The 27,033-nt window shown below is 48.4% G+C and overlaps 1 protein-coding gene across 1 annotated transcript in view; it reads left to right on the top strand.

Annotated features, from left to right (window-relative positions):
• RPH3AL (rabphilin 3A-like (without C2 domains)) overlaps nucleotides 1–27,033 on the top strand; it is an 89,139-nt gene that overhangs the window by 48,801 nt on the left and 13,305 nt on the right. The window contains exon 5 of the mRNA XM_008592957.1: nucleotides 12,093–12,267. Within this exon, the coding sequence (XP_008591179.1) occupies nucleotides 12,093–12,267 (175 nt within the window). The remainder of the gene's footprint in view (nucleotides 1–12,092; nucleotides 12,268–27,033) is intronic.

Raw genomic sequence — 27,033 nt, 5'->3', positions numbered from 1 at the left:
CTGTTCCAACTTCCTACGTGCGACCTGCCATGCAGCCCAAGGATTTGATAATATCAACATCCAATTACCAATCTGTTCTATTTTAATTTTAATCAAAGTAATACATGCATGTGGCTTTTAAAAAATCAAATGTTCCCAAGAGCTTATGCCAGAGAATGGCAACCACCTGCCCGGCTCCCCCCCTTACCCAGCCCATCACCCACAAACTGCTTGTTTGCTGGTTCCTGCCAGGCCTTTCTTGATGTTTCAACTTGAGATACTCTCTGCTGACTCCATGCTGTGAAAGGTGAAGATCTAGCTAGTTTGGGCTACTCTGCTTCCTCTTTCCTCTCCTAATTTTTGATTGTTTTATTATTATTTTTAGCTCTTCGATTAAATTTGCAAGTTCATATAATATTTTCCTCTGTCTTCTTGCATCAGCTTGGCATTCACCCCTCAACTTCCTCTGCATGAGTCGTGGGTATGGATGCCCCTGCTCCTTCCCACACGCTCACCTCCCTCCTTTGCTAGTAGATTGCTAGAATTGTACATTTAGATTCTGCTCTTTAGCCATAATTAATTCTTTCATGCTTTCTGATTTGTGCCAGGGTCTTGATCTGTAAAGGTGACTGAGTGATGACACAAAGAAGCTCATGCCTCTGAAAGAGGAGTTTACCACTCTCAGTTCCTAAGAGAAGGGAGCTCACATGCCAGGCAGGGCCACATGCAGAAGCTCCAGAGCTGGTCAGGGGGCAGGAGCAGGAGCGAGGGGAAAGCCTGGGCCACAGCTGTTATCCAGGTCTCTGCAGGATGGGTGAGGCAGGGTGGGGCAAACAGTTTGGGATTAGCTAGTTTGAATAATCCCAGCAGGCTTTAGGGCATAGGAAGTGTTGCAAGTTGTCTGGTACCTGGCCCCAGATTGATTTAGGGCAGGGAAAACGTTGGCTTGGTATGTGAGAGAGTTACATGAAGGAGATGGTTGGGGGTATGGACTCAGGATTAGTTGGAGGATTTGTAATGTGATTTTTGCACACCTGTGAAAGCTGGGTCGCAGGGGAGGTGTGAACTAATTTTGGCCATTAGTTTGGTCCTGTGATTAATGGATGCCAAATAGACAAATAAAGAAACTAAGAAAACACAGAACACTTTTTCTCTAGGTTAGTTCTAAAAGTTAAAAATCAGCAAATAGCATTTAATAGGTAAAACTGTCTAATGAGTTTGTAAGAAAGTTAAGAGGGTGGGCTCTGGCGCTGGACCACCTGGGCTTGGTTTTTGTTCCGTCCCTCCCTGTCTGTGTCCCCTGTTCTCTCGGCCTGTTTCCTTATCTGTTGAGTAGAGACGATAATAGCACCCACCTCATAGGATTTTTGTGAGAGTTAAATAAGTTATTAAAGGTTAAATCCTGAGAATGGTGCCTGGCACATACAAAGTACTCAATTATTAGGGATTTAAAATTTTTTTTTTCTTTTTTTTTAAAGATAACCGGTAAGGGGATCTTAACCCTTGACTTGGTGTTGTCAGCACCACGCTCACCCAGTGAGCAAACCGGCCATCCCTATATGGGATCCGAACCCGTGGCCTTGGTGTTATCAGCACCGCACTCTCCCGAGTGAGCCATGGGCCGGCAGGGATTTAAATTTTTAAAATTATTTTGCAAACATTAAATGCCTCGGGGTCCAATGGTATGTGAGGATCACGTTATGGCAACTACCTTAACCCCTGGACCACCTACCCAAAGGAAAATGTTCTCACTATCACGATCAAACAGATTCCTTTTTAACTCTATTAAATAATTTCTTTAAAACTGTTACATTTTAATTTAATATTCAGACTATGACCTTCTCGTGTAACTTTCCATTTTTCCTGGAGTTTTTAGTTGACCTTTTTTCTTACTGACAAAAGAATAATGAAACTTTATGTCCTCTTTTATGCGGTTTTTCGATTTTACCTTCTGTTGTGTGGAGACTTCTCTTTTCCTGTGAGAATCACTTCCAGACCCCTTTCTGGCCTGAGCCTGGAAGAGTTACTGAACCCCATCTTCATGGGACTTGTCTTTGCCGACCTGTTGAGTTGGAGACACTGTTAGCAGGATTCTTGTTCTTCCTCTTTCTTCTTTTCCACCTGTGTTTTGCTGGAACCTGTCCTTAAGTAACTTTGTAAAAAGGGATATGTGCAAAGAAACTTGGTGTCCGGGCAAATTTAAAAATGCCTCTATTCTGCCCTCACACTGGATTGAGAGTTTGGCTGATAGAATTCTAGATGCAGAGTCTTTTAGCATCTGTGTTGCCAGAGATAAGCCTGATGCCATTCTGATTCCAGATTCTTTGTAGAAGAACTATTTTTTTCTTTCTGGAAACTTCTAGGACCTTTTCTTTATATTGTTAACTAAGTGATTTTATAAGTATGTGTCTATTGCTCTTTTATTTTTCATTTTTCCTGCCTTATATTTAATAAAATCTTTCGTATAAAGACTCATGTCTTCCTTCAGCTCTAGGAATTTTTTTCCATTGCTCTCTCTGGGAGCCTGTTATTAGGAATTCAACCCTTCAAATCAGGCATCTTTGTCTCATCATTTCTTTCACATTTTTCTGTTTCTTTGTACTCTACATTCCAAATTTCCTCATTTTTATCTTCCAGCCTTTCTTTTGCATTTTTGTATTTCTGCATTGTATTTTTCATTTCTAGGAACCTTTCCTTATTCTCCAGTCGTTTCTTTTTCATAGCATGTTCTTATTTGATGAATGAGCCTACCTTTTTCAAATCCCTGAATTTAACTTTGCTACTTTACTCAATTAATTAACAACATGTTAGATTGTTTCTTTTCCTAGAAGTGGCAAAACAAAGGATGGATATTCTGCCAGACGTGCAGAGGCTTAAATGGCTTAAAGCAACAATCACTTATTTGCTCCTGATTTAGCAATTTGGACTGGGCGTAGCAGGGCCGCTCTTTTGCTGATCTCTCCTGAGGTCATTATGCAGCTATGGTCATCGGATGGCTCGACTGGGGTGAAGGTCCAAGAAGGCTCACTCGTCTGCAGTTGGTGCTGGCTGGTGGCTGGGGTGCCTCAGTTCTCGTTCATGGGGCCTCTCATCCTCCAGTGCTCTGGAATAGGCTCTGTCACATGATGGTGGCAGTGTTCTAAGAGGTGAGAAAGGAAGCTACAGGGCTTCTTGAGGTCTGGTCAGAAGTCACATGTTACTTCCATCACATTCTATTGGTCAAAGTAAGTCAAAAGGCTAAACAAGATTAAAGGGGTAGAGAAATAGACTCTATCTCTTGATGGGAGGAGAGGAATATAATTTGGGGCCATGTTTAATCTACTACAATCCCCTAGGCAGCTTCTCCCTCTATATTAGTCAGCTTGAGCTACCATAATAAAATACCATAGACTGAATGGCTTAAATAATAAGAATTTATTTCTCACAGTTCTGGAGACTGGGAAATACAAGATCAAGGCACTGGCTGATTCAGTTTCCCAGTGAGGGTCTTATTCCTGGCTTGTAGGTAGATGGCCATATTCTTGCTGTGTCCTCACATAGAAAGAGAGAGAAGGAAGCAAGCTCTCCCGATGTCTCTTCGTATAAAGGCATTGTTACCGAGCAAGGGCTTGCTGCCTGATGCGCACAGAAGCCAATACCGTGGCACCAGTTTTTGAGAAAAGAAAAGGCTTTATTGCAAGGTGAACTGACGAGGAGATAGGAGGCAGTGCTCTCAGATCTGTCTCCTTCAACCAGGGTCTGGACAGGTTTTTTAAAGGATCAGTAAGGATCAGGGACTAGGGATTGTTTGGCTCCTGTTCACACCACATGACTAGGCAAAGGCTCATTGGTTGGGCCTGAGTCAGGCCATATGACAAAGACAAGGGCTGATTGGTTGGTCCTGAATCCAGTCCTTTGGTGGAGGATTTTCAGGTTCCTTTTGTACCCAAGGTCACCTGGAGGGCGAGGTTCTTCTCTCTACACATGCTCAGTTTGTACCGTGCAAGTAACATGTAAAACAACTTGAGATGGGGAAATAAAACCAGTTTCAGCTAGTTTTAGACAGTTTCAGGACTCATCCCTTCACGGGGACCCCACCCTTAGGACCTCATCTAGACATAATTACCTCCCAAAGACCCCATCTCTATATACCATCATGTTGTGAGTTAGAGCTTCAACATATGGATTGGGGGGACACAATTCAGTCCATAGCACCCTCTGAGAGCCTGCTCTTTTCTTAAGTAACCCGAGTTTCTTAAAGCCTTGAAGTGTGGACATGTGTTCCGTAGTCAGCTGGCATGTTTGCAGGGTGCCTGCTGTGTGCTACATGTGCTGGGTGTCCTGTGTGGTGTCTGCTGTCATAGAGCTTTTGAAATTACATGGAAACAGACATGTAAACAGGCAGTCATAACCCAGGTTGTGCACGCTGCAGTGGGAGACTTGCAAGATTCTGTCTGTGGACACTTCTGGATAAAAGTGATTTCCCAAAGGCTGGATAAGAGCTCGTCTGGGGAAGGGAGAAGAAACAGCATCTACAAAGGGCTGGAGGCAAGAGAGAGCGTAATGTGTTCAGGGGAGTGAGAGGAGCTGTGTCTGGCTGATTGGGGGGGCTGGGGGGAAGGGAGAGATGAGGCTGGGTAGGGAGGCAGGGTTATGGGAGTCCGGTTGGTCATGCTGTGGAGTTTAGCTTGCCTGTTAGAGTTCCTGGAAGGCCGGTATTGCGTGTGTGTGTGTTTTCACATAATGGAGTAGGAAGGGCTGTGCTGCCTGTCCTCTGCCAGGGTGGGTTGACCCTTTAAGAGATCCTTAAAGTTACCATAGTGTCAATGAGAGAACAGCTCTGTTTTGGTTTTGGTTTTGGTTTTTTTGGTGGCTGGCCAGTATTGTAACAGGCCATTTCCCGTGGCTTTTTAAAGCTAGGTTAGCCTGGAGCTTGTTAGGCAAACAGGACAGGGTCTCCCCGAAAACAGGGTCCCACATTCTGTTCCCTGGAGACAATTTCTTTGCTTTGCCTTCTTTGTTGGTTTATACAGTCAGCCAGCAACATTGCAGGCTCCTCGCCAAGTCCTGGGGATACAGGAATAGCTCCAGCACAGCCTGCCCTGGAGAAGCTCACTGCTTCATAGTCAGGAAGATGGACAAGTCTGAAGTCCAGCCCAGGGGTGACATTCTGTGCCAGCAGTACCACTCGGCCTCCGGGAGTTCAGCAGAGGGGTCCTGATTCTGCATGTGGTAGCATGGAAGGCATCCAGGGGAAGCATGGCTGCTGATGGAGGCTCACTGCAGGTGGAAGGAATAGCATGTGCAAGGGTTAGAGACTGTCCCCCTGCTGTGACCCATGGGGTAAGGGGTGGAGAGGGTGGACTGGTGAAGCTGGTGAAGACACTTGCCTGAGTTCATGCCCAGATGCAGTCTCTGAGTTACATGGGAGACAGGGAGTAGAGGTAACACAGGGTGGGGCGGAGCAATGGACAGAGGTGGGGGTCTTCAGTCTCCCCCTCTCCCATCCTCTCCAGTGCCTGTTCTACTAGGTCTTTCTTTTTTCCAACAGGGCCCAACAATTACCACCTTCTCCAGCCAGAGCCACTTAGGAAATGCCAGTGATTAGCAATTGTTATCGTTGTAATTAAGATTCCCTGGGAACAGCTTGGCTAATATCCATCAGTATCTGCAGTCAGGTTGGCTGTGAGCTGAAATCTTAATGAAAAGCCCGAAGTAGAGCACAAAGCAGCAGTACCAGGCAGCACTTAATGCTGTCGGACACCCCCTGCAAGCGCCATGGCGGCCGTGTGGGTCTTTTCTCATTAAATGGCATTTTCAAGGCTGGCTGCTTTGCCGGCCTTATCACAGCCAACCACACGTGGGGAGCAAAGTGAGGCTTTGCAGAATTGCTCGGCTTCTCCAGAAAATGAATGTTTTCCAATCTGCAGGCCTGACCTGGGGTGGAATGAGGGTTAATTCCCACGGAAGGCTTTTCCTGCCACTGTTTTTGGGGAGGGGGCCAGGTGTTGATGCCAGCAGCGGGTGACAGTCTGGATGCACAGAGCAGAAGTCACATGATTAAAAGCTACTGCTGTGTGTTTTGTAGAGTAGGGATGAGCATCGAGGCAGAGATCTCAGATGTGCATGGATTGGTGGGGGGGGGGGGGGGGGGCCTGCTGCAGCTGCTACTCAGAACTCAACCCAGCTGCAATCCTGCACTCCTCACCTCACCAGGCCTGCTCTCCCACATGGAAGGCATTTTCCAAACTACTGACAGTGCTTTTTATGCACATCTACATGGTGCACTTCCTGTGCTGGGTGATGCACCTGGGTGCTCTGGTCCCCTGATGTGGGTGCTCAGGAACTGCTACTCCTCGCACTGGTCTGGGGTCACCGGCCATTCTGGGCACTAGGGGAGTCAGGAGACCTTCCACCTGGACTACAGTGACAACAGGAAAGAATCAGACCAGAGGCACCATAACAATGGACTCACAGGGAATAAGTGCTCCATTGGATCAGCCAAGGGCCTTCCCACTGAGCCCCCCGGAGACACACAGCCTGTCAGGCCCGTGTGGTCATTGACACTGCTGAACATAAATACTGGCATGAATTGTATGAGATTGACAAGGTTTTTTAATAGGTCAAAAATAGCTGAATATCCTCCCAAAAGGTTGACTACCAACAGTTTCATGCAGTTCAACCCAATACTTTAGCTCTTGTGCTCTTTGTCCTGTCTTCCAAAAGTACTTTACTAATCAGAGCCTTTCTAAGTGGAGGTGGGGGTAGAGAAGGGATTGTTGCAATAGGAGGCAAGGGTGAGGCTGGCCTGGGGTCCGTGATATGCCAGGGGAGTTGGGGCAGCCGGGGAGGAGGGGCTGGGAGCACGCGCTGCCTTGCACCCAGGGCTCACACAGGGAAGTTCGCTGGGGCTTGCTGTCCACCAGCACACCCTGCTAGGCCCTTCCTCTTTATCCCTCTTTTAATCTGAAGCAGTAAGTCCATTTGATTGATTCCAAGAACTTAGGTGAAATCCCCAGGCCACTTCCTCAGGAAGGCGACAGACTCTGTGAGTTGGGAATTACAGCAAACTACCTATGGTTGCCAATTCAGTCATTCAACCAGCATTTATTTAGCACCTACTATGTGTCAGGCGTGTGCTAGGAGCAAAAGGGCCATGATCCTCCCTCCTGGATGGACCAGAGCACGCGGGTGCGTCACCCAGTATGGGAGGTGCACCCATGTAGATGTGCATAAAACACAGTCAGTAGTCTGGAAAATTCCTTCTACATGGGAACCTGGTGGGGGAGACAGATAAAAATGAAAGGACCAGCCAAAAGGTGGAAGCAACAACCCAAGTGTCCATCAGTGGATGAATGGATAGACAGAATGTGGTATGTGTATACAATAGAATATTTTTCAGCCTCAAAAAGGAAATTCTGACACATGCTACAACATGGGTGAACCTTGAAGACATTATGCTAAGTGAAGCAAGCCAGTCACAAAAGGACAGTGCTGTATAGTTTCACTTCTGTGAGGTATCTAGAGTAGTCAAACTCATAGAGACAGAAAGTAGAATGTGGCTGGGGGGCACTGGGAGAAGGGATAATGGGGAGTTTAATGGGTACAGAGTTTCAGTTTTGCAAGATGAAGAACGTTCTGGAGGCTGGCTGCACGACAGTGTGAGTGTACTTAACACTACTGAACTGGACACTTAAAAATGGTTATGATGGTACATTTTATGTCGTGTATATTTTAATACAATGAAAAAATTTTTTATTTTTTTTTTAAAAAGGACCATGTGCACTTGTGAGCTGGCACTGTGGTCTAGCGCTGCAAAGGAAAAGTACAGAGGCTGTGGGATGAGGACCCATCGAGCGATGTTCTCAGCCTGTAGAAGCCTCAAGTGCAGCTCTGTAGTGTTTCTTAGTCTCTTGTCACCACACAACAGTGAAGTGTCAGTCACATCGCTGAGTCACCCTCAGCATGGCTCTGTCCTCTCCCCTTCACACAGAGCCTTGGCTGGTGGGCATGAGGTGGGATGTGTTCTCCCATCCCTGAAGACGTGTCATAGCGTTGGCAGGGGGTACTCTGTTGTCTCTCCTGTGGCACCTGTGGTGACCTCAGGACCTGAAAAATGCCTCTCCCCGAAGCCCACCAACCCATGGGAACTGCTCCCAAGCGGGATCCACACACAAGACCCTGGGTTCCCCCAGGGAGGCAATATGAGGTCCCCACCCTGAAGACCCTCACGGGCCACACTGGGGAAGCGACTTTTCTTCCTGGGGGCAACCTGACAATGTACATCATCAACTAAATGTGTATACATCCCGTGGCCCAGCAATTCCACTCCTTGGAGTATTTCCTAAGATGATAACTGACAGCTGTCTGATGATGTGTGTACAGAGGTGATGGCTACATACCGCTCGTAAGAGTGAAAAATTGGAAACAATTTAAATGTCCATCAGAAGGGGCTGCGTTAATTTAGTTTAATAAATCCAAACTATGGAGCCATTAAAAAATGATGATGGAGACCATTATTAACTTATTACCATGGAACGATTGCTGCGATATATAGTTAGGTGGGGAAAACAGCCTGCATCTACATTCTCCTATTCTTTAAAACACACACACACACAAACACACACACACACAGTTGTGTATATGCCCAGGAAAGTGTGTGAGAAAACGCACACCACCGTGTTAAGCAGGGCTGTCTCTGTGTGGTAAAATTATGAGTGACTTATAGTTTCTTCATTTTACTTTTTTGTTATTGTCTTAATTTTGCATGCTATGCATGTATTTCTCAGGCGGGAAAAGACGACAAAGCAGTTTCCATGGCGGGTGTGAGGGCAGCAGTGTGGCAGGGTCCTAAGCCCAACAAGCCCCACCATGCACAGAGGACTCTCAAGGGTTTCATGTGGCCCCCGAGGCCCAGCCCCTGTTGGGGGATAGGGTGGGGCAGGCAAAGCTGGTACTGATGGATATTCGGATATTCGGCCTTTGCTTCGCAACAGGAGGCCCAGGGAGCCCCTTGTTGGCACTTCATGACCCCAGTCACCTTGCTGTGGCCTCTAGGACTTGAGCATCTGTTCTCACGAGCCACACAGCAGCTCTCCAGGGACAGGGTGGCCTTGGTGGCTGCTGTTTCTGTTTCCCTCCCTGTCCAGCACTTTCTTCCCCTCTGGGTGTCCAGTCTGTAGGACACTTAGAGTCCGTGATGATGTCTGACCTGCAGAGGATTTATTCACCACGCAGCAACTTAGTACACAGCTGCTTTGCATCTGTAAACTGTTGGGGTGAGACTCTGGGGCCTCCCATGTGGAGTAGAGGCCAACAGAACAGGGTGCTGGCTTTGGGCAGGGTGCTGCACTTGGTGGGTCCTCAGTTTTCCCACCTGGGAAGTGCAGATGACAACAAAGGTTCCTCAAAGAGCAATTGTCACCAGGTGCCTCTGGGAATGGCCGAAGGGACTTTTCACTTTTACACTTTTGTGGATTTTAGACAATGTGCATGCATCACCAATTCAAATAATTAAATATGTGTTATAAGAGGACTCCCAGAGGAGCAGAAAGGCTTTCCAAAGGGGGTTCCATGAAGCATTCATCCCACCACATGGGTTCTGTCTTATTCAGTAACCACATAAAAGCAGACCCTTCCGCACAGGGTTTCTGGGAGGCAGGGATGAGTGATTCGTGCCAGGGTCATGGTCTGGCACTTGGTAGATTCGTGCCTGGCACTAAGCATAAACAGGTGACCACTGTCTACTTGGAAAAATAGATGCATGTCACTTGAGCAGACAGTATGTGCTGTACAGTTAAGTGCTGAGTTTAAGGAAACCCATTACTGAGACTGAGTTTCTCTAGGAAAACTTTCCAGGCAGATTCTAAGTGCTGTATGTCCTTTCACCCTGTTGGAGAACCTTGTGCACATAAGTATATTAAAGGCTCTGAGAAGTCCCTCAGTAACAGAGCTTGGTCTAACTGAGTGCTTCTCCAAGGTATGTGATCAGGGAACTCTTTTTTTGGCCTGGTTCCTGTTAATATCCTACAGTATTAATGTGGTACAGAGGAAGTTTGGAGAGAGGGAAACTCTCTTCCTGTCGAGTAGAGGATTTGGTCCACAGGTTATAAAGCTGTTCACGTTTGTCAGATGGGAGGAGGAGGCTGACAGTGGCAAGTGGCTGCTCTGTGCCTGTCACTGGGCCCTGGGGCTTTATCATCATTTGCGGGTCTGATGCTCTTGGCTGCCCTGTGAGACGAGCACCTACTGGCAAGGAAACTGAATATCAGAGAGGTTGATGCGTCCAAATCACACAGCTGCTGGGTAACAGACCCAGGATTCAAGCTCGGGATGTGTGCTCAGAGCCTCCAAGGCTCTCTGTGCTCTGAAAAGTTGACATCATTCCTTCACACACTCGTCCCCTCCTTACTAAATACCCTGAATGTATTTCCTTCATCAGAAAAGAGATCATGGAGCACTTGGTGTTTTTTGAAGTAGGCAGTAGGAGTTGAGGGACCTTGTTTCAGTTGCTGCTCTGAATTTTAATCTGTGGCTCTCCGAGATTCAGGTCCTTTCTGTGCCTGCTGCAGAGATTGTCTCATCCAAGAAGCACTCAAGGAAGAGCTTCCAAGCACCACGCTGTGGCCCCACCTGGCTCTTCCTCCAGTCTCTTGTTGCTCTGCTGGAGTCTCAAGGGGAAGGGATGGGCAGGAGAAGGCAGGGGGCATCTATTGAGCACCCGCTGGGTGTCACGCACTGTACTGAGCACTTTCCAACTTTCTCAGCAGCCCCGTTGGACAAGCATTGTCACTATGTTTCTCCAGTGAGGAAGCTCAGGCTCAGAGAGGTTAAGTAACTTACTGAAAGCCACACAGCGAGTGTATGGAAGCTGCTATTGATTCTGCCTTGTTTCCAGAGGAGAGCAGGAGGGGGGGAGCCTAAGTGACCATGCTGGGGACAATAGGAGCACAGAGGGACTCCTCAGAGCCCAAGGTGCTGCATGTCCCAGACTCAGAGCATCTTTTGCCCTGTCAGCCCTGTTCAGGGTGAGGGTGGGCATCCCCAGCTTCCTGGGGGTCTGCCCAGCCTTCAGGAGTGCCCATCTCACTAGCTGTAGGGTGATCTCCTCTCACTGCTTCCCAGCGTGGACCTTCCCCAAGGGGAAGTGATGAAGGGATGCTTTGCCCCTGCTTGGGTCCCAAGCCCTCTGGCTGTGTGAGTTCCTGGGGCTGTGTGGGGTCGAAAGGGGATCTGGGAGGCCCAGGACCTAAGGAAGAGAGAACCGAGGCAGGAAGGAGGAAAGGGAAGCTGGTGACTGTGCCCTGGGAAAGCCAGATCAAGCCTGGAGCTTTGTAGCCACTTCTGAGCCCTTCTGAGCGAGAGGGGGTGGCTAGACGGGAGGGAGCTTGAGAAACAGGGATGTTCTCCTTGAGAAGCTGGGGGTCTGGGCATGGCACTCAGGAGAGCTCGATGACTGGTGGGTGGTGGGTGAGGTACCTACAGATATTCAGCAGCTGAGAGGGTCCGTCCTGGTGGCTCCAGACCTCAGGCCAACAAGAGAAGGAGCAGGTGGGGTCAGCTGGCAGTGAGGAAACGCTTCTCACAGGCAGATCGATCCAGAAGTCAACAGTGCCATGCGGCTCATGGGCTTCCTCCCATCACTAGAAATTTTCCAGCAGGGGCTGGAAAGGATTGGAAACAGGCAGGGGTTTGCCTAGGTGATCTCTAGGATTCTGAGAGTCGTGGCGGATAGAGACGGTAACAGTGGCCAGTTTTCATAAGCACTTCCCACGTGCCAGGCCTGTACCAAGGGCTTCACATGTGTTACCCCACTGAGATCCCCGCTCTGCCAGAGAGAAACAGGACAACATGGGGTTGTCTTTAAAGTGGGTGTGGAGAGTTCATGGAACTCAGCCCACAGCTGTGCTGAGTCCTGGGAAGGTAAGTGACCGTCCTGGCCCACTGGCCCAGGAGGGCAGAGCCAGAATTGCCATTTGCACTCCGCTCTTAGCTCTCTGCTCTCCTGTACCCCATCATTGAAAAGGAAGGAAGGATGGGACAAGGGACGAGAGGAGAGGTGGGCCTGCATGGGTGCACGATACAGGGGAGCTGTTCTGCATCCTGCATCTAAGCACATGTCTCCCTCTGCCCAGGTCTGGAAGAGGTCGGGGGCCTGGTTCTACAAGGGGCTCCCCAAGTATATCTTGCCCCTGAAGACCCCTGGCCGGGCTGATGACCCCCACTACCGACCTTTGCCCATGGAGCCTGCAGAACGAGAGCCCAGAAGCACTGAGACCAGCCGCATCTACACATGGGCTCGAGGGAGAGGTAAGTCCCTTTGCCCTCTCCCAGGATAGCCTCTGTCATTCAGGCCATCGGCCGGCCGGGCGGCGCATGGGCATGAGGCTGTGCCACCACACCCTCGTGTGCTTCATCCCTCTCCATGCCCTCAGCTCCCACCTGTACCCGAGCGGGCGGCTCAGACCCCCAGCACGGAGATTGCTCACTCTGTTCAGAAACACAGCAGGAGAGCCCACTGGAGGCAGTTTCACAAACAACCACTCATTTGGGGGCAGGGATGCTGTGAGCAGCCCTGTGGATCTTTGCAGAAATGTGATGTTAATTGAGGTATAAGTATAAAAGTATAAAAATGCATCTTTCCCAGGAGGCCTGTGCCATTCCTTCCAAGCACTTGTCTTGTGTCTCCGCAAGGGAGGGAGGACTCTGGGCTTCCCTAGCCCTAATGAGCAAGGTGACTCTGTGCCCAGCACCCTTGGTGTTTGTGGTGGCCTCACTGAGGTGGGCGTGTCCCAGGTGGCCACCATCAGAAGGGGAGCTCCCCGCATGTGGGAATTATAACAATACCTGGTGTTGAAGACAGCTCTCCACAGTTCGCATGATGCTTTAACACTTATTGCTCTTCAAAGTTTCTGGTCTCACAACAGACTTAGGAGGTGGACAGGGCAGGGATTTCATAGCCCCGTTTTACAGACAGGTAGCCTGAGGCTCAGAGAAGAGGAGGGACTTAATTAGCAGGTGTGTGGCCAAGCTGGGATCCAAAGGCAGGCTCTTGCTCTCTGGGGTCTGGTTCCTTATGTTCCAAAGTGCCCACATTTCAGCCCAAGTCTCAGGGTCGGAGGATCCTAAATGAGACAGCAGCCAGAGGGGTGAGGGAGGTCATCCTGGTGATGGCTCATCTGGGGGAGGTGCACCCAAGAGAGTGGACCTTGCATCTGGTTCTAAGGGGCTTTTGAACATCTTTGGATTGTGACCTGACATCTGACTATCTTTCTAGGCCTGTGTGAGCCACTGTGGCCTAAGCCCCCACCCTGAGGGACCTCACCACCGTCTGCTCCTAATCAGCACAGTGTGCACACACGTACACCCTGAGAAGAGCAGGGTCCCGCCACCTCCTCAGCCGTGTAGACACAGATGGCCTTTTAATTAGGTGGGCGAGGAGGCCCATGGCCCCACACACTTGGAATAGGCACCATTTGTTAGCTGAGTGTGCACTGAGGCCAAGCCAGGCACTGCGGAGCTCCCTCGTATGCTGCTGTCCTTCTGAGGCACAGGGTCGCAAACTCCCTCTAGCTGCTCTGTGCCAGGCATGTCACGGTCCTGGAGTTATCTCGTGGCCTGACACATGCAGCACACGGCAGCAGGATGGTAGGGCTGACAGCTGGGCTGGCGGTGATGGCTCAGGAGGCATCTGCACCCACACAGAGAGGATGGAACCGGGATGTGTGGGGTGCAGTGGGGTGGGCAGGACTGAACTTGGGACACCACAATCATGAGGTGGAAGGAGGAGGAGCTGGATGGAGGAGGCAAGGGAGGCGCTGCCTGGCAGGCAGGAGGAAGAGCTGAGAGCTTCCATCCTAAGGAAGCCAATGTGCCAGGGTTCGCAAGGAGGGCCATGCAGAGCCATAGACAGGTTCCTGCCCTGCCTCCAGGTCCATTCCTGTGGTTGTCCTCTCTGATTAGCCTGCGTGAAGCCAGGCTGTGTGCATTCTGACTGAGTTTGGTCCCAGATCTGGCCATATACTCACAGGGGTACATGGGGTGGCTACTGGATACATGAGGGGAGACCAGATGGCAGCCCTAGCCAACTGGAACTGTCCTTACAGCTGTGGTCCTGAGCCTGGGGACGGAGGGGCCCTCTGGGGGGCCAACCCCATGCTAGCCTTTCTTTGGCTTCATGGTGGTCCACATGGCCCCATGGTGAAGTCCACAGCAGCCTCTGAGAGGGCTTGGCCATGCCTGCCTCTGGGAAGTCCCCAGCTGCCAGGCCTGCTGCCTCGGTCCCCATTCCTTCTCAGGCTGGCAGGCTCCTGACAGAAGATGGCCCTTAGCGGGCAGCCCTGAAAGTCAGGCTCAGGGATGTCACCAGGCCTGTCCAGTCCACTGCTGACTAGAGATCCTGTTAAGTGTTTTTCCAGCTCCTCCTCCCCACCCCAGCCCCACCATGGTGGTGCCCTGGTGCCAGGTAGCTGGCTGGGCTCAGGGCTGCAGCTGTGGTCCAGTCAGAGCCTCTCTAGTGAGCACAGTCCTCCCAGCACCGTCTTCAGCCCAAACTGAGTACAGATGGAGACAGAAATGACCAGCACTGAGGAGTGGTCTCCCCACTACACTGGAGGCTCCTCGCAGGCAGGGCCATGTCTGTCCGATTCCTTAGCATGGATAGGCATGGAATAGATGCTTATTAGATGAACAAACAGATGAATGAAACGCCCACCCCCTCCAGGGTGATGGAAAGGCCTGTGGAGGGGTTTTTGTTAGAGTTGGGAGGCTCCTCTGGGTCAGGAGTCTGCTGGACAGCCCTGGTCTTGGGGGCTGTTAGAACTACTACACTCTCCTCCTGGGACCTGCCTCTGAAGAGCCCAGAGCCAGCATCCTCTTCCTGCCCCCGTCCCTCTCGCTGCCACAGAGCTGATCTTGGCACCGGCTCGCTCTCTCTCAGCCCTTGGCACCTGCGGCTCCCAATGTCTCTTTGGGATCCCAGCCCACCCCATTTTCTTTCCCCTGCCCTATAGGGAGAGGAAGGGGTCACTAGACACAAGCCATGAGCTTTTCAGTTCACAGAGCAATCAAGTGAAATGTATTGATATTTCTGAGACGGGTTCCTCTTCTTCCTCCTTTAAATTTTGTTAATTTTCTACTATATAAGATACATAATATAGGAAGTGGATTGAATTATGTCCACCCAAAACTCACTGAAGCTTGAATTGTGTCCCCCAAGTTTTATGTATTAGAAACTTGGCCCCCACTGTGACTGTTAAGAGGGTGGGAAATCCTACTATGACTAATTGAAAGGTGGAGCCTTGAAGAGGTGATTGGATTGTAGGACCGTGCAGTAGTGACTGGATTAAAAATGGTGGTCAGGGGCACGGTTCTGAGGACTTTAAAAGGAGAGGAGGGTCTGTCTCTCTCTCTGCTCTCTGCTCCACCATTTCACAATGTGATACCCTGTTGTCACTGAAGTCACCACCAAGACCCTCACCAGATGTGTTCCCTGGACTTTGGACATCCCAGCCTCAGAAACTGTAAGCAGTAAACTTCATTTTCTTTCTAAATTACCCAGTTCCATGTATTTTATTATAAGCAACAGAAATGGACTAATACAGAAAATTGGTACCAGAGAAGGTGGGGTGTTGCTTATAACAAATATTTGAAAATGTGGAAGCGGCTTTCAAACTGGGTGTTGAGGAGAGGCTGGAGGAATTTGGAGGAGCAGGCTAGAAAAAGCCTAGATGCTGGTGAAAGTTTAGAAGACAAGAAAACCAGGGAAAATTTTAGAGACTGGTTAAATAGTGGTGACCAGAATGTTTATGGAAATATGGACTGTAAATACGACTCTAAATAGGTCTCAGATGTAAATGAGAAGGGACTTATTGGAAACTGAGGCAGAGATCAACCTTGCTATGAACTGGCAAGGAATTTGACCACATTCTGTCCATGCCCTAGGACTTTGTGGAAGTTGGAACTTAAGAATTGTGAACCAGAGTATTTGGGGGAAGAAATTTCTAAGCAGCAGAGCATTAAGGAAGCTTCATGGCTGCTCGTAACAGCCTACTCTGAGTTATGGCAGCAAAGTCATAACATAAAGCCAGAATTTAAAAGAGAAGCAGAGTGTAATGATTTGGAAAATTTGCAGTCTGGCCATGTAGTAGAGAAGTAGAGAGCATTTTTAGAAGAAAAATTGAATGGTACTAAGAAGATTAGTACAAAAGAAAGGGATTATCAAGAGAAGGAGAAAAGGCCCTGAAGACATTGCAGAAGCCTCTGGAGCCAGTCCTTCCATTTCAGGCCCAAAGGCCTAGGGAGATAGAATGGTTTCAGGGAGCAGGCTTGAAGTGCCCTCCATGGGCTCACTGCTCAGGGCCACCTTGGGACGCCGCTCCCAGCACCAGCACCCCACCCAGCTGCTGTGACTGCTCCAGCTATGGCTAAATTGGATCCAAGTGTGGCTGAACCCACAGCTTTGAAAGATACAAGCCGGAAGCCTTGAAAGCATCCACATGATGTTTAGTTTGCAGGCTCACAGAATGCCAGAGCTGTGAAGACTTGTAAGCCTCCACCTCAATTTCAAAGGATACATGGAAAAGCCTGGGGACCCAGGAAGAGATCTGTTGTGGGGGTAGATTCACTGCATAGAGTCTTCACTAGAGCAATGCCGAGTGGAAATGTGGCGTTGGAGTTGCAGCAGAGAAACCCCATCAGCACCATGCCTAGTAAAACTGCAAGAGCAGGACTGCAATGGAGACTCCAGACTTGTGGAGCTACCAGAGTGGAACACCAGCCTGGGAGAACCGAAATGTGGCCTGAGCCCAGTAAAGCCATAGGAGTGGAGCTGCCTGAGGACTTGGGGACCCAACTCCCACACCAGCATGCAGAGGACATTGAACATGGAGTCAAGGTACATGATTTGCCAGTTTTGAGATTTAACACCTGCCCTGCTGGGTTTCAGACCTGCTTAGGACCTGTTACCCCTTTTGGGGGGGCCTATTTTTCCCTTTTTGAATGGGAATATGTACCCTTTGTTTGTCCCACCATTGTATCTTGGAAGTAGATAACTTGTATTGATTCACATGTGGGACTTTGAACTTTGGACTTTTGAGTTGAAACAAGTTAAGACTTTAGGGATGAAATGAATGTATTTGCATGTGAAAAGGACATGAGTTTTGGGGCACCAGGGACAGAATGCAGTGGATTGGATTGTCCCCCCAAAACTCACTGAGGCTTGAACTGTGTCCTTCAAGTTTTATATTTTAGAAACTTAGCACCCACTGTGACTGTTAAGAGGGTGGGAAATCCAATTATGGTAATTGAAAGGTGGAGCCTTGAAGAGGCGATTAGACTGTAGGACCATGCCATAGTGAATGGGTTAAAAATGGTGGCCAGGGGCATGGTTCTGAGGGCTTTAAAAGAAGAGAGGGGAGAGTCTCTCTGCTCTCTCTGTTCTGCCATTTCACAATGTGATACCCCACATCACTGAAGTCACCACCAAGACCCTCACCGGATGTGTTTCCTGGACTTCCCAGCCTCAGAAACCGTAAGCAATAAATTTCATTTTCTTACAAAGTACCCAGTTCCGTCTGTGTATTTTGTTAAAAGCAACAGAAAGGGACTAATACAATATAGTTTAGCAAGTTAATTCCAAGATTATGAAAAAGAAAAATATCTTCTACTTGCCATCATCTCCAAACCCTTCTCTGTTCCTACAAACATCTACTTGATACGGGGATTTTTTTTTTTTTAGTGGGTAGGCTCTTACCTACTATTCTGTGTGTTACTTTTTTCACTTATAAGAACACTATGGTCATCTGTCCAGGCCAACAGATATAGATTTCACTTTATTGTTTTAATGGCTGAATAAAATCCCATAGTATAGTGTATTCTGATTTAATCATTCACCTATTGGTAATATTCAGGTTGTTTCTAGCTTTTCACCACTGCAAGCAATACTGAAATATCTTTATATATGTAACTCTACATACTGGTACTTTTATTTTTGTGGGATAGTTTTCCAAAAATGGGTTTATGTGTTCTAAATTTCAGTGAACATTGTAAAATTATATTCCAAAAACATTCTAGTCATTTACTCTTACCCCAGCAAGACATCCCATTTACCTGCCTCTTTGCCAGCTGTGAATATCATTGATGTTTACAATTTTGATCAATATACTGGATAGAAAAGTATCTGATTGTTTTAACTTACACATCTGCTTATCCCTTCATGTTTATTATTGATTATTTAAATTTCCTCTTTTAAAAATTGCCTGTTCAGGGCTGGCCCGGTGGTGCACTCAGTAGAGTGCGGCGCTTGAGAGTGCGATGGCGCTCCCGCTGAGGGTTCGGATCCCACATACAGACCGGCCACTCACTGGTTGAGCACGGTGCAGGTGCGACACCGAGGGTTGCAATCCCGTTACCAGTCACGAAAAAAGACCAAAAAAAAGGGAAAAAAAAATTGCCTGTTCAAATCCATTGCTCATTTTTTATTAAGTTGCTTATTTTCTCCTATTGATTTGTAGGTGCACCTTGTATGTCAAGGTTGCAAATATTTTCTCCTCGTTTGACTTTATAATTTGTTTTACATTAGTCTCCACTTATGGTACCTTTTGCCATTCAAAAACAATTTTCTTTTAATTTTTGCGATGTCAAGTATGTCTTTTTTTGGTTTATGGTTTCTACGTTTCCTATCTTGCTTTGAAATGTCTTCCTCACCCCAAGGTTTAAAAAAATCTGCTAAATAAAATGTAAGTAATATGGGAGTAGAAGGAAATGACTTAAATATGATAAAAATTGCCAAAATATACAAAATCTAATAGCAAATATCATATCATCTGATAAAGCACCGAAGCCATGTTTAATCAAAATGTAAGTCAAGAATACACTGTCATCACCATTGTCATCTGTAGTTTTGGTTTTAAACTAATGTAATAAGGCAAGAAAATAAAATCATCTATTCATATTGGAAAAGAAGAAAAGAAATTCTCTTATTTGCAGATAATATGATTATATACCAAGAAAACTAAAGAGATTCTACTGAAACAACCCACAAGGATTAATAAGAAAATTTGAAAATTAACAGGACACAAGATAAATCTACAAAAAATCAGTATTTTATTCTATACTGGAAAATCGGAAGTGGGAATGGGAAAATTTATTTATAATTGCAACAAAAATTATGAAATTACTAGAAACAATTTTTTAAAAGAAGATTGGAATACCAGCATGAAGAAAATTTGAGAACGGTATTGTGTTAGTCTCCTTGGGCTGCTATAGCAAAATGTCACAGACTGGGTTGCTTAAACACCAGAAATTTATTTTCTCATAGTTCTGGAGGCTGGAGGTCCAGGATTAAGGTGCCTGCAGAGTTGGTGTCTGGTGAGGGCTTTCCCACCTTGGGTTGCAGTGGCTGCCTTCTTGCTCAGATGGCAGAGAGAGAGAGAGCAAGATCTCTGATGTCGCTTACAAGGACACTAATCCTATCAAATCAGGGCCCCACCCTTATGACCTCATTCAACCTTATTTACTTACTTAGAGGCCCTATCTCCAAATACAGCCACATTGGGGGTTCGGGTTTCCATATATGAATTTGGGTGGGATACAAACATTCAGTCCATAATATTTATCAAAGGAAAAAAATAAGGCCTGAACAGAGAGGCAGATAAATATCTGGGTCCTTCCAGTGGAGTTTTTAGGGAGGAGTAAACAAGATGATTTTTAAACATTCATAAGGGCACAAATGTTCATAGCAGCATTATTCACAATAGCCAGAAAGTAGAAACAACCTAAATGTCCATCAACTGATGAATGGATAAACAAAATGTGGCATAATCAATGGAATATTATTCAGCCATAAAAAGGGATGAAGTACTGACACCTGCTACAACACAGATGAACCTTGAAAACATTATGCAAAGTGAAAGAACCCAGAGACAAAAGGCCACATATTATATGATTCCATTTATATGAAATGTCCAGAATAGGCAAATCCATATAGACAAAAAGTAGATTAGTGGTTGCCAGGAACTGGGGAGGGTGGAGGCAAATGGGGACTGACTGCTAATGGTTACAGGATTTCTTTTAGAGGTGATGAAAAGGTTCTTAAATTAGATAGTGGTGATGACTACACAACTTTGACTATATGAAAAACCACTGAATTATATACTTTTAAAGGGTGAATTTTATGGCATATAAGTTATATCTCAATTTAAAAATTCATAAGGAAGTAAAAGAATAGCTTCACAAAAAACATTTTTTAAAGAATAGCAAGGGTGGTGGGGAGAATTGCCTGAGCAAATTTTAAAGCTTACTGTAAAGTTACTGTAATCAATATAAACAATATAGTATCGGCACCAGAATAAATAGAATGTTTATTTATTTAATAATATAATTATTTATTTATTTATTTATAGAATGAATAAATAAATAGGTAAGTGGGACAGAATAGAGAGAAATGGATCAAAAAATGCATGGAAGCTGAACACAGGTAGCAGTAGCTTTGCAATTGAGTGGGAAAATAACAGATTTATTTAATAACTGAAGCTAGTGTAATTAGATTTCCATTCCTTTCTGTGTGCATCCAGAAACACATTGCAAATAGATTAAAGCATTAAGTGTTAAAAATAAATAAATAACCCAGTGAAAGTATTAGGGGAAGGTGAGAAACCTTCCTTTCCTCTGTGTTGTCTTGAGGCTGGCGACTATGCTGGCACCTGCAGGACAAGTGTGCAGACTACCTGAGTTTGCTACTCTCTCCCTCCTCTGGACCCAGGGTGTGGATTTTGGCCAAAGATTTGCTTGCAGACTCCTCGGTGAGCCCAGGAAGACTTGCCCACAGCAGGACCTTTGTTCTTTCCCCAGGAGGGGATGGGGAACAGCATGGCCTGAGTCTCTCCTGGTGATTGGCCCCAGGTCTGACCTGGCTGCCTCTGAGGAGAGGTCTCCACCCTGGTTGATCTAGGTGGAGTGAGTGCTCTGTGCTACTTTTCTCTGGCAGATCATTGCCTCACATTTATAGAAGCGATAAATATGCTCAGCTCTTGCACGCTGCCTGATCTCTTTGGTCCCCTGTGAAATACGAGGTGTAAATCGTGGAAACAGGACTGAGGGCTCTTGGGTCATAGTCCCTTTAGAGCCGAGCCCACCTCTTCTTCAGGCTTCTTTCTTTTAAGCTGGATTCCCACCCTCGGGCTGGGCACAGAGAGAGATTTGCTGGAGGTAGGGTCAGGGGGCACCATGTGAATCTGGCGTATGTTAGTAATGAGGGATTCTTGTTCTCATGGAACAGGAAGCTTAGAAGAAGCAGCTGCAGCTTTGATTCTGCAGCTCAGTAATGTTGGACAGTTGTCTTTACAGTTCTTGCTCTTTCCCTCATGGTTACAAATGGTTGCCATTCCAGCCATCGCTACAAAGAAAGGAAGATAAAAGGGTAGGCTCTGGCCTCTGCAGGCTCGCTAGTAGAAGCAGGCAAAAGGAAGGAGCTGGTATGAGTGCAGGACAGGCCGTCCCACGGTGCCCGCCACACCAATCGCAAAGCTGACTTCCTGGGAGAACCAGAGAGATGAACTTATCTGGCTAAAGTCATCATGTGTGGAAATTATTCTCAGATAGCATTTTGTGCTTCTCTACCTCCAGGACCAAGGATGCTTAACAGGATGTGGCTTATTTTCTTCTGCCTCCAGAGCTGTGAGCAGGAAGCACCACTGCCCTGGGTTAGCTTTGTGGTTCGTCTGCCTGTACTTCTCAGCTGTGGCTGGGCATCTGAAACCTGGGACCTGAAACCCAAGTCTAGAGTCCATACAGTGTTCAGAGGGGCTTCTTATGTGCGTGTCCTCTTCTCAGATGGGAGCCAGAGAGCCAAGTTCCCAGGAGAATGACCCCTGGATTAGTGGGGCTTTGCCGTGTTCTCTTCCTGGGAGCCTGGGCCTGTCGAGAAGCCTTGGCCACTTCCCTGTGGCCTGCCTAGATTTGGGGAGGACTTTCCACTTTTCCCTCCACCCCAGACCCTAAAAAGCCCCACTCACAGGGTACAAATACCCTTTTCCTCTTCACCTCCATCCCCTTAGAGGTGGCCGAGAAACCAAAAAGCCCCTGGCTGGTAGGGGCACAGGTGGGCAAATTCATTTTCCCTCTCTGCTGAGGCCTGGGTCAGTCCCTCCCCAGAGTCCTCCCCAGCAGTCCTCCCGCCTCCCACCCTCTGTCCACCTGAGCAGAGCACAGGCCTCTTGGATGGCTGTGAACAGAGAGACGCACTGATTCCCTTCAAGGTCAGTTCCAGAAAAGTACTTCAAGGTTTTGGATTTGTTCCAGTGGGCAGTTTTAAGAAAAATAGGAGTTTCATTATCACTTCCCTGGTTTGTGTGATTTTAAGCAATTTTTAAAAATCCTGAACTGTAGCCTTGTTTGCAGTGCACTGAAAGCAAGCCCGGGGTTCTGTTTGGGTCTGGTTCGGCTCAGGCTGTGAATATTTACCTGGGGCCACCCTTCCGGAGTGATCCTCCAGCTAACCTGTCCACCCCCCACGCCACCACCTCCCGTCCTCCTGGAGAAGCCAAGTCATTGGTGTTCTGTTGGCCTCAGCCAGAGCACCCTGTGACTCATGGTCATTATTTCATTTGATGCTCAGAACAGCCTAGGGGACAGCTACAGACAGTGAAATTGACCCTTCATGATGGATTAGGAGGGGAGAGTCTGCCCAAGGTCACGTAGGCTGCCAGGTTGGGCCAAGAGGGCCTGGGACCCTGGCTCCTGAACCCCAGCTCCATGCTCTTCCCCTCATGAATAGAGGGGTGCTCTGGCCCAAATCACCACACATGCTGGCTTTTTCCTGTCTGACTTGGTCAGAGGATTTTTGGTTGCCAGGAACAGGTACCACTGAAGCTGTCTTAAGTAAGGCGGTGGCTGCCAGGCTGCTGAGGGAGGGTCTCCCAGAAGCAAGACCAGGAGACAGGGCTTATAGGGCTGCATGGAGATGGAGGGGGGTGGCCACAGCTGCTTCTGCCTGCATCAGCTCCATTCCCCTCCCTCTGCCTGCGCCGAAGCTTGATCTCAACCCCAAGTCTGTGTGCCCTTCAGTCTCAGCAGTTGTCCCGACCCCACAACCCCACATCCACACTCAGGAGAGGAAGTGACTGGCCCAGCTCATTTCTGTTCAGAGCGTCGTTTTTGCATCTAGCCCATAGTCACACATAACGGATGGCATGCCTAGTTAGGGCTGCTTTCCCCTAAGTGGAGTTGGGGCAGGGCAGGGGGAAATTTGTGTTTCAATAGCCATCCAGCCACAGAACTTAGTTTTTTCTATCTGACAGGGTATTGAGCTCCCTGTCACTGGGAGCATTCAAGCAGAGCCTGGATATTACAGTGGGGATCTTGGGGGCCAGAAACTGGGAGAAGCTCACTATGCACTATTTCTGTGTGTTCAGAGTGATATATCCTTGTTGGGACCAAGGCTGGGGTAGGGGATACATTCTGTGGCCCAAGACTGAGAAAGCCATGTGGCCCCCGCAAGCTTTGAACCTGAGACCCCAGTTTCGTTAGCTCAGAGCCACAGCCGACTAAGCTAATAAGCAGTTCCGTGGCAGCCGTTTTCCCATCAAACGCATATGCTGTTTCCTGACTTCTTAACACAGCGTGCTATTTATACCAGTGGATCCATTCATTCTTAATGAGCCGCGGTTGTGGATTGTAAAATGTTTTATTTTCAGATAGGATTGCTCACTGCCCAGAGCCAGCTGTTGCTATGCCACCTTCCTTCTTTCTGTGTTCCTGAGATATTAACAATTTGGAAGCTCCGCAGGGTGCTCAGCTGCCCTCTCCCCATCCCCTACCCCAGTATTTCTCCAGTGGACCCTGGACTTGCCATTTTTGTCATAAGTGACGGCCATGGTACATGAATTCCCCACAACCTTCAGAGCAGCTGGTAGTGTGTGTTATGTGCGGGGGGACTGGGGACTGAAGCTTGCAGAAGACAGAGCAGAGCAGGAGGGCTTCCATGTTGGGAGTGGGATGCCATCTGTCCTTTGGAGGGTCAGACATTTGCCCTTGTTATGGATCACAAACTGGTGGAACAGTGACTGAATCTGACTTACTGCTTAAAATATGTCAACTTTTTTAAATGTGGAGAATTCTCATTTCTTAAATGGAGTTCTGGCTTCTTTTTTGAAAATCAGAAGTTCTGCCAATACTGCCCTTCTCTGAAAAAAATGGTCAGGCTAAGAAGCAGCTTCCCCTTCTTACCCAGGGCTTGAATTCTCTGGTTTGCCACAGTCTCCACCCCTCCCTATTGTCTCTTGCCCTCTTTTAGTATAATCCCTGCAGGGTTTTTAAGAAGAAAGGGAAATTGTTCTTTGTTCCCACGTACCTATGAAAAGAGAAGGAATAAGAGATAGACCAACAGGGACACCTGTTGTAAGAAAAATGGGTACACTTCTCTGTGGAAGTGAAGGAATCTCATCCGGCCCACTTCATTCACTGACCTTTCCACCTGGCCAGTGGAAGGCAGGGGCCTGGCCATGTCACATCTGTGTCACTGCTCCTCATCCTGTCCCCAGGATCTCTCCCATAGTGGCTCCATGCCTGTGGTAAGCATGGGGATGACCCACCACCACTGCCTCATGGGCCGTCCAGTAAGGGCTTAGAGGGCTAACCCTGGCAGGGCTCATGTGTTTTAAGGAGGACTCCGGGACAGGAAATCCTTGTATTTTGGAAGTCCTTTTTCCTCTCCGGGTGTTGGTTTCCCCAGGAGTAAGATGGATGAGGGGCTGGGACAGAATCAGTTATCTTTCAGCTTTCGTGTCTTACAGTTCCAAATCCAAGAGAATGAAAGTACAGAGGAATTTCAGGCAGGCGGTGGCCGATAAGCAGCTCTCAGGTCAGATGCAGGTTGCCTCTACGGGAATGACCATTCCCATTTCCATGTTGGCCCCACCCTCTGACACAGGTGCACACGGATGCACACGTGCCCACTCATGCACACGTGTGCACAAATGCACACACATGCACACGCACATGGATGCACACTTGCACGTGCACACACATGCACATGCAGTCCAGGCATGTGCTGCCAATGAATTCCCATCAAACCTGCCCTAGCACCCACCACACGCTGTGCTTGTGATAAGTGTTCGCTAAGTGCTTATGAACTACTGAATCTTCCTTTCAAAGCCCTATCCCCAGGGTCGCCTCTTATGCTTAATTATCACCTTCCCTGTCTATGTTCATTTTACTCCCTGCATGGGTTCTACAGTCCTGGAGAGCTGAAAGTACCCGGAATTTTTTTTTTATGTATATCTCATGAAGATAATAGAAGCCACCAAACACACACACACACACACACACACACACACACACACACACCCATACACACACAGACAGGAAGACTATTTAAACAGGAGGAGGCTGTCTCTGAAGTGTCTGAGAAGTGTGCTGTGGGTCCCACATGGCACCCTGAAAGCCATTGATTGAGGTCTTCCTGGTGTAGGTCTGTTGTTTGGGTCACGTAAATAAACCAACATTCAAAGTCATAGTCAGACAGTCCCGCCTGTGGCTCTGGCCAGCCACAGGGAATTGAACATCGTCTATCCCACTGGAGGCAGGGCAGGGGTAGTGGGGGGAGTGCTGAACTCAGCCCACTGGGGGTGACGCCTCAAGCCCACTGGGGTCCCCTGGGAGAAACGCTGACAGTTGGTCAGCCATCAGTCTTCTCGTGTGGCCACCATTCTGCCAGGCTCAGCGAGGGCCTGGGTGCCATCTGCCTACTGGTGTGTGCAGTTGAAAGGGACAGGCGTCAGGCCTCGGTGCTGAGTGGCCAGATACAAACAGCAGCAATAATAGCTGCCGCAGGTTACATGGCTGCTCGCTACAGGCTGTGCTAGGCGCTGTGCCCCTGTTATTTCATGTAATCCCCCAACAACCTGTGGTGTCCCATTTTACAGAAAAGGAAACCGAGGTATGGAGAGGTCAAATAACTTGCTCTGTAACCCCAGCAGAGATAGGAAGAGAACTACCTGCAGCACTCAGGAAACTGCCCTTCCTTTAAATCTCAGGGGGAGAAAGGCCTGGCCACATGTTGCATGGCCATTTTGAAAGGGAAGCCCATGTGTAGGAATTTGTCTTGACTTTTGGAGCCCTTGGTTAAGCCAAACACTAGCCCAGTGTCAGTGAGTGTGAATGGAGGGCCACCCCCAGAACAGAAGTCCTGAGCGTGAATGTGCTACTGTGGCCCCCACTGCTGCACCCGACCCCTACCCCCAGCAGCCCTCCTGCCTGGCCCGGGCATCCTCGCTGGCTTAGACATTGATTTCCCAAGAGGAGAAGGCCTTCATTAGCCACACCACCGAGGTGAGGAGCACAGCTGTTGCAACCCGATGACAGCCTCAGCTGTCAACCTGGTCGATTCCAGCTGCAAGGTGAGATCTTGGGGCTCCTTGTCCCTGTCTCAGCTGAAATGGGAAAGCCAGCCCCTGGCTTCAGTCAGCCGAGGTGCACAGAGCTCCCGCCACATCAGACCACCACATCCCTCTCCAGCCGCTCACTGTCTCGCTCTGTGAACCTACAACTTAATTCCGCCCACTCTAGATTTAGCAGCCTTTGGGGACCTGGGTGAAGTGAATAAATCGGGGCCTGCCTGCCCTATGTGACTCCAATAAAGGCCCAGGAGATAACAGTGCTGGCTCTGCTCCCTCAGCAGCTCCCCCCCCCGGCCCCCTGTCCATCATAGGGAAGGCGGCCTTGCAGGTGGGTCTGGCTGATTGTCCCCACACGAAGGATGGAGTGGGCCTCACCTGTCTCAGTGGCCCCCAGGGTAGACGTGGGATCCAGGCAAAGCAGGCAGCCCCTCCCCCCATCAAAGCTCTGAGCACAGACTTAGTGGACCTGAGAGGGGCTGAGATCCCAGCCCAGGTGAGGGAACCTAAGGCACAGACCCAGAGGCCAGGGAAGCCTAGCGCTGAGGAAATGTGGCAGACAGGCCTGGGGAGAGGGAGACAGTCGGGGACCCAGGGACAGAGATGCAGACAGACAGACTGAAGAGTGAGAGAAACCGGCAAAAACAGAGATAGAGGAACCAAGAGAGACCCAAGAAGACCG

The sequence above is a fragment of the Galeopterus variegatus genome, unplaced genomic scaffold, assembly GCF_000696425.1.
Source record: "Galeopterus variegatus unplaced genomic scaffold, G_variegatus-3.0.2 Scaffold155, whole genome shotgun sequence".
NCBI classification, from domain to species: domain Eukaryota; kingdom Metazoa; phylum Chordata; class Mammalia; order Dermoptera; family Cynocephalidae; genus Galeopterus; species Galeopterus variegatus.
Note: the sequence above shows the minus strand (reverse complement) of the source record. Positions and strands in the feature narration are given on the sequence as shown.